Here is a 13,448-nt window from a genome sequence, read left to right as displayed (position 1 = left end):
TAGCTGCTGTAAAGCAAATGTCGTGAAAGCCGCAAATGTAAACAAAGCGCTGCAGAATGGGTACATGACATCTCGCTCTTTTGAGTTAATCATTTTCACAGTGTGCAACAAAGCATATAACATTAGCAATCACTTTTCAAATTATTTAACTTATTTCTCTGATCAATTACAGTCACAGTAGATAATCGAATTCTTAAATCAATATTCTGTAGCCACAAATATTATTCAAAATCTTTCCTTCTTCCAAGTTTTTTTTTTTTTTTTTTTTTTTTTTTTTTTAGGATTAATTACAATAATGTATTGCTTAAAACAAGGCTGTTAATGTTATTTTCAGCTAGCTATTTTTCTTCTTAGCAAAGTAGCGCAGTATGAATAGGAAGTGACCTGTAAATGTCCCCAGATCAATAGGAAGTGACCCTGGAATGTCCCCAATATCAATAGGATATGGCCCAGTATGAACGGTAAGTGACCTGTTATCAACTGGAAGTGATCCAGAAATGACCCTGAAATGGACGTATATCAATAGGAACTGGTCTAGTATGAACAGGAAGTGACTCTTAAATGCCCATAATCAACCGGAAGTGACCAATATAAGCAGGGAGTGTCACTGAAATGCCCATGTATCAATGGGAAGAGGCCCAGTATGAACAGGTGACCATGAAATGCCCCAATTCAACAGGAAGTGAGTAACATCAACAGGAAGGGAAACTGAAATGCCTTAAAATCAACAGAAAGTGACCCAATATGAACAGGAAGTGACCTGTTATCAACTGGAAGTGATCCAGAAATGCCCTCCGATCAATAGGAAGTGACCAATATAAGCAGGAAGTGACCCCCAAATGCCCCAAATCAATAGGAAGTGGCCCAGTATGAACAGAAAGTGACCTGTTATCAACTGGAAGTGACCCAGAAATGCCCCCAGATCAACAGGAAGTGACCAATATAAGCAAGAAGTGACCCTGAAATGCTGGGATGAAATGGGAAAACAGAATGATATTGATAATTTGAATACATGTTTGTACTTTTTTTATATACAATGAATTAGTTTTAATTAATTTTTGCTAACTAAAGGAGGACTCTGAGAGAGCGTAAGCATCCAAATTCAAAGCATTTGTGACCTTTGACCTTTTCTCGTCTCATCATTTCAGCTATCCTGCAAATTGGAGTTCACTAGGTTAATACCTTATCAAGGTATTGCCAAATTCCTTTTTTGACCTCTGTGACCTTTGACCTCATGCCAACTGGGAGGGCTGGCGGCTACCCAATTCAAATGGATTGGATGTCTATCACTGTCTAATAAATGAAAAAACACGTTGCTTATTAATGTCAATGCCACTTTCCGTGACGTGGAGAAGTGTTATTAGGAGCGAGCGCAGATCACGTAACGCTATTTCTTTTCTTCCTGCAGCGACGACATTCTTCAATCTTATCAACTTGCAGTACAGCACCATCTCCGAGTTCTGCACTGGCGACAGCTGTCAAGCGATGACGGCATGCAACACGTGAGTCACGGCCGCTGCTTTTAGACTGAAAATATTTAAGGTTACACGCTTCGACCTTTACGGGGGAAAAGAAAAATACAGTCCGAGATAGGGATGGTAACCTCACAAAACCATGCCCTTAAAGGGACATCAACAGAAATAAAATACATTGAAGCAATCTGGTAAATCTGGTTAGCATGATATAGCATTTAAACTAGCGGACCTTTGCTATGCAAGTTAGCCAATTGTTGTGAATATTAGCATTATATAGCATTTAATCTAGCGGACTTTTGCTATGCAAGTTAGCCAATTGTTGTCAACATTAGCATGATATAGCATTTAAGCTAGCATTCGTTTGCTATGCTAGTTAGCCAATTTTTGTCAACATTAGCATGATATAGAATTTAAGCTAGCAGACCTTTGCTATGCAAATTAGCCAGTTGTTGTGAACATTAGCCTTATATAGCATTTCATCTAGCGGACGTTTGCTATCCAAATTAGCCAGTTGTTGTAAACATTAGCATTATGTAGCATTTCATCTAGCTGACTGGCTATGCAATTTAGCCAATTGTTGTAAACATTAGCATTATATAGCAAACAAGCTAGCAGACGTTCGCTATGCAAGTTAGCCAATTGTTGTAAAAATTAGCATTTTATAGCATATAAACTAGCACACGTTTGCTATGCAAGTTAGCCAATTGCTGTAAGCATTAACATGATATAGCATTTAAGTTAGCGGACATTTGCTTTGCAAGTTTGCCAATTGTTGGTAAACATTAGCATTGTATAGCATATAAGCTAGTGGACCTTTGCTATGCGAGTTAGCCAATTGTTGTAAACGTTACCATTATATAGCCTTTAGGGTAGCGCACTTTGGCTATGCAAGTTAGCCAGTTGATGTTAACATTAGCATTATATAGCATTTGAGCTAGCGGACATTTGCTGTAAACGTTACCATTATATAGCCTTTAGGGTAGCGCACTTTGGCTATGCAAGTTAGCCAGTTGATGTTAACATTAGCATTATATAGCATTTGAGCTAGCGGACATTTGCTATGCAAGTTTGCCAATTGTTGTAAACATTAGCATTATATAGCAAACAAGCTAGCAGACGTTCGCTATGCAAGTTAGCCAATTGTTGTAAAAATTAGCATTTTATAGCATATAAACTAGCACACGTTTGCTATGCAAGTTAGCCAATTGTTGTAAACATTAGCATTATATAGCATTTAAGCTAGCATACTTTTGCCATGCAAGTTAGCCAGTTTAAGTAAACATTAGCGTTATATAGCGTTTAAGCCAGCGGGCTTTTGCTATGCAAGTTTGCCAATTGTTGTAAACATTAGCATTATGTAGCATATGAGCTAGCGGACCTTTGCTGTGCAAGTTAGCCAACTGTTGTAAACATTAGCATTATATAGCATTTAAGCTAGCAGACTTTTGCTTGGCAAGTTTGCCAATTTTAGTAAACATTAGCATGGCATAGCATTTAAGCTAGCGGCCGTTTGCTATGCAAGTAAGCCAGTTGTAAACATTAGCATTATATAGCATTTAAGTTGGCAGAAGCTTGCCATGCAAGTTAGCCTATTGTTGTAAACATTAGCATGGAATAGGGCATTTAAGCTATCGGACCGCTAGCTTAAATGCTCTAAAATGCTAATGTTTACCAGATAGTTTTAAAGTGATTGCTTGAATTTATTTCATTTCTGTCGCTTGCTTTGCGATACAAAGCTCACGATAAAGATGATCTCATGATATGGCTTTTTATTGACTGGCGTTCATGGCCCTCTCCCGGTCCAAATGGATCGGACATGGAGCGCCGTCACCGGCACGGAAAGATGAACGTTCAAAGCCAGAGCTTTCGTCTTGAACTCTGCTTTATTGTCGGCAATAAAACAATAAAACAATCGAGCGCGCGTGCTGCACGGGAAGAAAAAAGAGGCTGCCATTGTTGCCAACAGATTGCCGTTTAACGGTCGTTCATACTTTGTAACGAGTCGACCCTGTCGGGGTGGGGTACGGCCGTCGTTTGGGCGCCCTCGTCTTAAAAGAGCAGACCTTTGTTGACGCTTTGTATTGTTTACGCGCTGGAAAAACCAGATGAGTCAGACGCGCAGTGACAAACGTTGAGGCGCGGTCCTGAAAAACGAGCCGGTCGCGACTTAAGTCATTCGGTCGTCATCTTAAACTGCGACTAACGGGCCGAGAAGGAGAAACGTGAAGCAGCTTTTGCTGTTTGTGTTTCTAAAGTAAACGTGCACTCACTGGTAAAACTGCAGTGTAAACGACAACGACTTTAACAATGGAGGCCTTTCTTGTCACGTAGTACGACCGAGTATTAGGGTCAAGCAAACAGGAGGGAAAAATTATATATAATATGACAAGATACAAATCACAGTATTAGTACCAGTGTTGTTTTTGGCAGCCCTTTTAATTTTCGTCTTAGTCTTTTAGACAATAATACTTATTAGTCTTAGTCACATTTTAGTCATTTCAAAATGTGTTTGTCTTCGTCTAGTTTTTGTTGACAAAAACTAATTTTTTAAGTATTAATCGGTGAAATTCGCTGTTTTGAAGTCAAAAAGGGTGACTTGCGTGAATTGTGTAGATCCGAGGAGAAAATTTTTAAGGCGGGGGGGAGGGTTCCGGATTTTTTTTTTTTTTTTAATGTCCGACGCTTGGCATGCAAGCGTGGAAAGCGGCAAAAAGTCAAAAAAGCTTATTTCAACGAAACAAAGGAGGGTACACTGTTGTGTCCTGTCTCTTCAATGCCAAGCTTGGCTGCACGTCGGCGGTGAATGAACACCTAAAGCCCCAGTTGTAATTTTGGAAGACGACAGGAGACAATTACAAGCTGATTGTAAGTCTTTCTAATAGGGCTGTCAAAATGATCGCGTTAACGGGCGGTAATTCATTTTTTTAATTAATCACGTTAAAATATTTGACGCAATTATCGCACATACCCGCACAAACTGATTAAAATGACAGCATAGTGCCATGGCCACTTGTTACTTGTGTTTTTTGGAGTTTTGTCGCCCTCTGCTGGCGCTTGGGTGCGACTGATTTTAAGGGTTTAAGCATTGTGTAACTATTGAAATACACAATGGCGAGCTACTAGTTTATTTTTTGATTGAAAATTTTACAAATTTAATTAAAACAAAAATATTAAGAGGGGTATTAATATAAAATTTCTATAACTTGTACTAGCAATCATCTTTTAAGAACTACAAGTCTTTCTAACCATGGATTGCTTTAACAGAATGTTAATGTTTATGCCATCTTGTTGATTTATTGTCTTAATAAACAAATACAGTACTTATGTACAGTATGTTGAATGTATATATCCGTCTTGTCTCTTACCTTTCCATTCCAACAATAATTTACTGAAAAATATGGCATATTTTATAGATGGTTGGAATTGCGATTAATTCATTTTTAAGCTGTAATTAACTCGATTAAATATTTTAATCGTTTGACAGCCCTACTTTCTAACTAACTAACGACATGTTTTATTGAAGTTGCTAAGCCTGTCGCGATATGCAATGAGTCCATTTATCACAAATAAAAATGAGTGGTCTAATTTTCATGGCTGCGTTTTATCGCCGTGTGCGTGCGTGCAAACATTTGTGTGTGCGTGTTGATGGCATATGAGACTCCAGTTCCTTTCACAGATGTTTATTGTTCATCAACACGCCATAGAATATAAGTTCAGACATGCAAAATAAGGAAACACATCTATATTAAACACTGTAAACTAGAGGCGTGCGAAATTTCCGATTCTTAGATCATTCACGATTCGGCCGTGGAAGAGTCGAGAACGATTCACACATCCAAATTTCGATGATTAAATTACACCAGTTAAAGCGGAACTGAAACACAATTATCGTGGTCTTTGCGACGCAATGAGGAACGGACCGAGAGTAAATATCATGTTCAACTCATGCCGCTAGATAAAAAAAACAATATTACCTGACTGCGGCCGACAGCTGCTACAAACAACGCCCGGTTGCTAGTTGCTACAAACAAACGGCTACAGTATCACATGTAGTAGAACTAGATGCAAATTGACAGACGACGGCAGCGTTAGAACATGTATTTGAGAACTAGATGCGAAATGACAGACTTGCAGGCATTAGAAAACAGCTGCCATCTTAAAGTAGTCGACTTCTCTAGAAGGCTCTGTTGTAGCAAACCTAATGAACTTTTTATCTAAAATACACCTAAATCGGCAAGATTCATCTTTAAATGATGAAACAGTTTTCAAACTTTGACATGTCGAAAGTAGACAGAAGGGAAATTATGGAATAACTGGAGCAATTTTAACAACTTGATTCCCAACATTGAATGAATTGAATGTAGTTTAAAGCTGCTGATACAGAATGGGGACCTGAGTATTTTATCTACTGTTATTAACTGTTAACTTGATACTGAAGTAGTAGTTTGGTTTAGCCTGAGAGGATTTTTGAACAATTTGGAACTAATGGACAAAACATTGAAAGGGGGGTAGGTCAATAATGGATTTATAATGGAATTGGAGCCTCTGAATCGTAATCGACTCGTTAGGTGCCCAAAAATTCCCACCTTCACTGTAAACGTTAGCATTGCTACATTGAGGCTAATGGAGAAAGAAAAAAAAACCTACTTTAGCCTGCTATAAAACATTGGCAGTCTTCTCCAAAACGCAAACTTGCGGTTAAAAGGTCAAACATGAAAAATCGCTGGCTAACAGCATTTCCAAATGAAAAAAAATTATTACTGACACCACATGCAATGACAGAGTTGTTTTTTAACTTTTTTTGCGGAGTGTAAAGCTTACGGTTAGCGGTTTAGCGAATGTACTTCCGGTGAACATTTGAAAATAAAAGCACGTCATATAGATAACTGTTTCTGGAGTTAATCCCACATACTTCAGAATTCAAATTCTACTCTAAGAGTAGCTTTAAAATGACACCCTTCATGAAAAATCTGATTGGCATTGATTAGAATACTATTATATATAGTAGTATACTATAATATTAATGATTGATACTTTTTTCAAGAATTGTTTGGAATCATGTTGGAAAGGCGAAGTCAGTGTTCTGAATCTGTTTCCATTCCATTCTTTTGCACTAGTTAATGCTATCAGCATTTGACCTCATTGGTTGTGATTTATTGTTGTTATTTACGTGTTTATTTTAGGGCTGTCAAACGATTAAAATTTTCAATCGAGTTAATTACAGCTTAAAAATGAATTAATCGTAATTAATCGCAATTCAAACCATCTATAAAATATGCCATATTTTTCTGTAAATGATTGTTGGAATGGAAAGATAAGACACAAGACGGATATATACATTCAACATACTGTACATAAGTACTGTATTTTTTTAATTATGACAATAAATCAACAAGATGCCATTATTAACATTCTGTTAAAGCGATCCATGGATAGAAAGACTTGTAGTTCTTAAAAGATAAATGTTAGTACAAGTTATAGAAATTTTATATTAAAACCCCTCTTAATGTTTTCGTTTTATTAAAATTTGTAAAATTTTCAATCCAAAAATAAACGCCATTGTTGATGTCAATAATTACACCATGCTCACTCATGGTACCAACCCATAAAATCATTTGGACCCAAGTGCCAGCAGAGGGTGCCAAACACCAAAAAACAAGTAACAAGCGGACATTATTTCACTGTGCTGTCATTTTAGTCTGTTTGAGCGGGGCATGTGCGTTTATTGCGTCAAATATTTTAACGTGATTAATTTTAAAAATTCAATACCGCCCGTTAATGCGATAATTTTGACAGCCCTAGTTTATTTGTACTTTAATCAAGAATTTAGGTGTTCCAAAATGTTTTTGTGAATTAATAATCATCATCAAAAATGTCATTGCTAAATTGGTAAAAGAATTAAAATTATTACTGTAGATTAGTCGATTAATCGTAAAAGACAGTAGAAAGACTTAATAGATAAATGCTAGTACAAGTTATAGAAATTTTATATCGAAACCCCTCGATGTTTTCGTTTTAGTAAAATTTTCAAACAAAAAATAAACTAGTAGCTCGCCATTGTTCAGCACCACCAATTCTCATGGTGCTGAAAACCATAAAATCAGTCGCACCCAAGCGCCAGCAGAGGGCGACAAAACTCCAAAAAAACTCAAGTAACAAGTGCACATGACACTGTACTGTCATTTTAATCTGTTTGAGCGGGGCATGTGCGTTAATTGCGTCAAATATTTTAACGTGATTAATTTTTTTAAAAATAATTACCGCCTGTTAACACGATAATTTTGACAGCCCTAATTTAAATATTTCATTCTGTGCGATGGGGTCCTCCAGACTATACGAGGGTCAAGCTATTTTTATTTAACCACAAACTAGGGTTGCGATCTTTACGCCAGAAAACACAGTAAAAGATTAAACCAACCAATTTTATTGAGCCATCACACGCAAATGGACATATTGCAGGATATTCATATTTTCAGAGTATTGTCATACAGTTCGGCGCTCGTGTGACATCATCATCACGCATCGGGGTTTTCCCCGAATGAGATCACGAATACCCGATTGCGCCTGCTACCTGTCCTTTGTCAACCGTTGACATCAAATTGGGAGTCGGCTGCTCCTTGCTCAAACAATCTTAAGACAAGGATTCCTGTTTTTTCTCTTTGTGCAGAATATACTACTGGCAGGACGAGAAGGGCAAGAAGACCAAGTGCACTGCGCCCCAATACGTCGACTTTGTTATGAGTCTTTGTCAGAAACTGGTCACTGACGAGGAAGTTTTTCCCACCAAATATGGCAAGTATCCGCCGTTCGCGTGTTGAGTAGGGCCGGGAACCATACCGTACATCGGTACAAGGGTCGGGAAAACAGAAAAACAAGCTCTCCCGTGAATTGGACTGGGTTTAGCACGAGTAGACGTAGACGGCGGGGGTTCGCATCGCCCTCCCCCAGGATATCTGCCATTGGTGCCAAGGTCCATTCAGTCTTAGTCTGGTAGGGGAAAGGTAGCAGAAATGTCGTGTTGCTGCCCCCTGCTGCCTCAAACGAGCAAACACCAAGCATCGCTGCGATCATATGGAAACATTTTGAGATAAATAACAGACAAACTATGTCATATGGCCCTTTATGTTAGATATTATTATGAAAAATATTTCACAAGCGTTTTTCGCAGTCAATTTTTTATATCATGTCTTTTTTCGCAAGGGCTTTTAGATGTCATAATGACATTTTTCAGCACAATGACTTCATGGCAATAGACCAGGGTTTATGCGGGTACAGGGATCAAACCAGAAATCTCCCCCCATCAACAGGAAGTGACTTAATATAAAAAAGAAGTGAACCGAAGTGACCTAATATGTACAGGGAGTGACCTCAAATTCCCCCCTAAATCAACAGGAAGTGACCCAATTTGTACAGGAAGTGGCCCAATATGTACAGGAAGTGACCCCGGAATGCCCCCAAATCAATAGGATGAGACCCAATGAGAATAGAGTTAACCCAAAATACCCACAAATCAACAGGAAGTGACCCAATGTGTACAGAAGGTGACCCTCCCAAACCAACAGGAAGTGATCCCAATATGTTTAGGAAGTGATCTTAAAATCTCCCCAAATCAACAGGAAGTGACCCAATTTGTACAGGAAGTGGCCTAATATGTACAGAAAGTAACCCCGGAATGCCCCCAAATCAACAGGAAGTGACCCAATATGAAAAGGGTTAACCCAAAATACTCCCAAATCAACAGGAAGTGACCCAATTTGTACAGGAAATTGCCCAATATGTACAGAAAGTGACCCCGGAATGCCCCCAAATCAACAGGAAGTGACCCAATATGAACAGGGTTAACCCAGAATACCCACAAATCAACAGGAAGTGACCCAATGAGTACAGGAAGTGACCTCGAAGCCCTCCCAAACCAACAGGAAGTGACCCTGAAGTCTCCCCCCAAATCAACAGGAAGTGGCCCACTATGTACAGGAAGTGACCTTGGAATGCCCCCAAATCAACAGGAAGTGACCCAATATGAACAGGGTTAACCCAGAATACCCACAAATCAACAGGAAGTGACCCAATGAGTACAGGAAGTGACCTCGAAGCCCTCCCAAACCAACAGGAAGTGACCCTGAAGTCTCCCCCCAAATCAACAGGAAGTGACCCAATATGTATAGGAAGTGATATTAAAATCCCCCCAAATCAATAGGAAGTGACCCAATATGTACAGAAAGTGACCCCGGAATGCCCCCAAATTGACAGGAAGTGACCCAATATGAACAGGGTTAACCCAAAATACCCACAAATCAACAGGAAGTGACCCAATGAGTTCAGCAAGTGACCTCGAAACCCTCCCAAACCAACAGGAAGTGACCCTGAAGTCCTCCCAAATCAACAGGAAGTGACCCAATATGTACAGGAAGTGACCATGAAATGCCCCCAAATCAGCAGGAAGTGACCCAATATTAACAGGGTTAACCCAAAATCCCCACTAATCAACAGGAAGTGACCCAATGAGGACATGAAGTGACCTCAAAACCATCCCAAACCAACAGGAAGTGACCCTGAAGTCCCCCCAAATCAACAGGAAGTGGCCCACTATGTACAGGAAGTGACCTCAAAATCCCCCCAAATCAACAGGAAGTGGCCCAATATGTACAGGAAGTGACCTCGAAATCCCCCCAAATCAACAGGAAGTGGCCCAATATGTACAGGAAGTGACCTCGAAATCCCCCCATATCAACAGGAAGTGACCCAATATGTACAGGAAGTGATCTCAAAATCCTCCTAAATCAACAGGACGTGAACCTGAAATGAAGTCATCTTTGGCAGCGAATATTCATAGGCTTGTTTTTGTGTTGATCGTAAAGCAAGCAGCAATTGCGCGGCGGCACTAAATGCGGTTGCGTTTTTGCGCCCTCAGGCAAAGAGTTCCCCAACTCCTTCGACACGCTGGTGAAGAAGATCTGCCGGTACCTGTTCCACGTGCTGGCTCACCTCTACTGGGCGCACTTTAAGGAGACGGTGGCGCTGGAGCTGCAGGGCCACCTGAACACTCTCTACGCACATTTCATGGTTTTCGTAAGGGAATTCAACCTGGTGGACCCCAAGGAGACGTGTATCATGGACGACCTGTCGGAAATCCTCTGCGCCCCGCCGCAGCCCCCCTCGCCGTCGCCCGCCTCCTCACAAAACCACCTGACGGAGAGATGAGCGCCGGCCGGCCGGGACCAGATGGCGGACGACCCGGGAGGAAGGAAAGAAAGAAAGACGCCGCCGCGCCCAGACCGGACTTGGCGGGACTCTGGGGAGAGGGAGGGGCTCGACCTCGGGCGGGGCTTCGGAACGCCAGCAGGAATTGGCGTGGAAAAACTTTCCCTCGCGACTTCGCTCGCTCCTTCGTGCCTGAATATACTTTTGACAAAGCCTTGGAGGAAGTAGAGAAAATGACTGCAAAACACAAAAGTCATTTTTTTTTTCACATCATTTCCTGTTCATTTTAGGGACATTCTTCCTTTTCAGTAACCCTAAATCAACAGGAAGTGACCCAGAAATAGCCCAAAACCAACAGGAAATGACCAGAATTGCCCCTAAAATGACCAGAATAGTTCATTTTAGGGCATTTCAAGTTATTTCCTGTTGATTTTCAGTCACTTCCCCTTCATTTTGGGACATTTATAGGTGACTTCCTATTGATTTTGAGTCATATAGGGTCATTCGGCCTTTTCGCTCATCCTAAATCAACAGGAAGGGACTCTTAAATGCCCCAAAATCAACAGGGAGTGAACCAGAAATGCCCTACAAAGTCAATGACTGGGAACCAGTCTGTACAGGTCACTTCCTATTCATTTTAGGGCTTTTACAGGTGACTTCCTGTTGATTTGGAGTCACTCCGTATTCCTTTTCAGTAACCCAGAATCAACAGGAAGTGACCAAAATAGTTCATTTTGGGCTCTTTTCCTGTTAATTTTCACTCATTTCCTGTTCATCTTCCAGTTGTTTTTGAGTCATGTTTTGGGTCATCCTAAATCAACAGGACGTGACCCAGAAAAATGCCCCAAAATCTACAGGAAGTTGCCCAGAAATGCTCCAAAATCAAAGTGACTGAAAATCAACAGCAAATGACTGAAACCAGTCTTTACACGTCACTTCCTGTTGATTTTAGGGCATTTACAGGTTCATTCCAGTTGATTTGGGGTCACTCCCTGTTCATTTTTTAGTCACTTGCTTTTCAGTAACCCTAAATAAACAGGAAGTGACCCAAAATAGTTCATTTTTGGGGCATTTCGGGTCATTTCTTGTTGATTTTGAGTCACCCCCTATTCCTTTTCAAGTCACTTGCTTTTCAGTAACCCTAAATAAACAGGAAGTGACCTGTAAATGCCTCGAAATTAACAGGAAATGACCTGTAAATGCCTCGAAATTAACAGGAAGTGACTTGTAAATGCCCCAAAATCAACCGCTTTGCCGATTTTTAGGACATTTCAGGTCATTTCCTGTTGATTTTTGAGCCATTTCCACTTCACTTCCTGTTGATTTTGGCTTAGTGAAAAGGGAGTGACGCGCAAATGTCCCTTAATGAATAGGAAGTGACTGAACATCAACAGGAAGTGATGTGTAAATAGCCCAAAAATCACAAATTTATGCAATTAGGGAGGGGAGTGGGAACAATTTTTAAAAATGACTATTCGTAAACTAAATGTAGAAAATTCAGTTAAAAGGAGAAATTCATATAATTGAAACAACAAATCAAATTTTTCAAGAATTATAAAAATGACAATAGAAATGTAGAAAATTCAATTCCAAAATACAGCTAAAATGAGGGGTGGGGGGGATTGAGTAAAATAAGTATTCAAATTAAATTTTAAAAAAAATTCTTTATAAATTAATAAATTGTCATTTTCAATGTATATTTTTCATTATTTTAAATGGAAAAATTCAGTTTATTAGAAAACAATATAAAAAATATATTTAAAAATGTATAGTTAATTGTTAGAAAATCATCAAATAAATTTAAAAAAAATGAAAAATACAGTTTAGAAAAATAACATGCACAAATATATTTTGGGGAAAAAATACAGGTAATTAGAAAATCTTCAATTAAATTTATAAAAATAATAAAGCTAAATATAAAAAAATCATCCGACAATATTGGAATAATTTTAATTTTAAAAAACGTGGAAAATTATTTCAAAATTTAAAAAAATATATATTTTTAATGTAAAAAGGAAATTATGCATAAATTCCTCACCATATATTCAAATGACTTTCAATTTTCTTTTGATCACGTTCATCTTTTTACCAATTTTTTGTTTCACGTCATTCTCTACATTTTGTCGAATGTAAATTCCGGCACGAAGGGGTTCGATGGAGACGACGACAAAAAAAAAAAAAACGCTGTGTTTTTGTTCGTTTGCTTTCATTTCACTCGGAGAGTTATTTGCTTCCATATTTTTTGGGGTTTTTTTTGCTCTGGTGCGGAGGATTTTGTTTCGCTGCCGTCAATGGCGGACATGGAGTTAATAAGCCCCCCACCCCGACCCCTACTCAGGACTTAAGAAACTACGTCACTGCTGCCAGAAAGGCTGGCTTTTTCCTTTTCATTTGAAAGTCTTTTAGTTTGCCAAACGTGTCCTCGCCAGTAGGGGGCGGCAGATTGTATATTCAGCGCTCCCCACCCTCCCGTATTCAAGAGTTCCTGGTTGGGAAATAGTTGTCATTCTAAGTAGAGGCCAAGAGATGGCGCGCTCGGACGAGGTTTTAATTTATTTTGGAGTTCGTTTTTTTTGCAGGTTTCCGGCTCTTGTTTTTATGTATTTTAATTATTAATAAGTTAAAAGCGATTTAATATTTCAAGCTCTGCTGATTATAATCTAATAAAAAGAAAAGTATCATCCTGATTTCACGTGTTCTGAATTGTTATAAGTAAATGGTCCGCCGTTGACGACGCTAGACGTCCAATTTGTTCCAAGCGGGAGGGACGGA

The 13,448-nt window shown here is 39.3% G+C and overlaps 1 protein-coding gene across 4 annotated transcripts in view; it reads left to right on the top strand.

Moving 5' to 3' along the window:
- mob2a (MOB kinase activator 2a) overlaps window positions 1–13,392 on the top strand; it is a 79,820-nt gene extending 66,428 nt beyond the window's left edge. For 2 of the 4 annotated variants that reach the window (XM_057836012.1, XM_057836011.1), the window contains exons 3-5: window positions 1,409–1,502; window positions 8,143–8,267; window positions 10,387–13,390. In XM_057836012.1, the coding sequence (XP_057691995.1) occupies window positions 1,409–1,502; window positions 8,143–8,267; window positions 10,387–10,676 (509 nt within the window). In that variant the 3' untranslated portion in view covers window positions 10,677–13,390. Of the gene's footprint in view, window positions 1–1,408; window positions 1,503–8,142; window positions 8,268–10,386 lie in introns of all 4 variants that reach the window. The other 2 variants (XM_057836014.1, XM_057836013.1) reach the window with 2 other exon arrangements.
- Window positions 13,393–13,448: the final 56 nt, after the last annotated feature.

This window comes from Corythoichthys intestinalis, chromosome 5 (genome assembly GCF_030265065.1).
Source record: "Corythoichthys intestinalis isolate RoL2023-P3 chromosome 5, ASM3026506v1, whole genome shotgun sequence".
NCBI lineage: Eukaryota > Metazoa > Chordata > Actinopteri > Syngnathiformes > Syngnathidae > Corythoichthys > Corythoichthys intestinalis.
The sequence above is the reverse complement of the archived record's forward strand: the minus strand, read 5'-3'. Positions and strand labels throughout refer to the sequence as shown.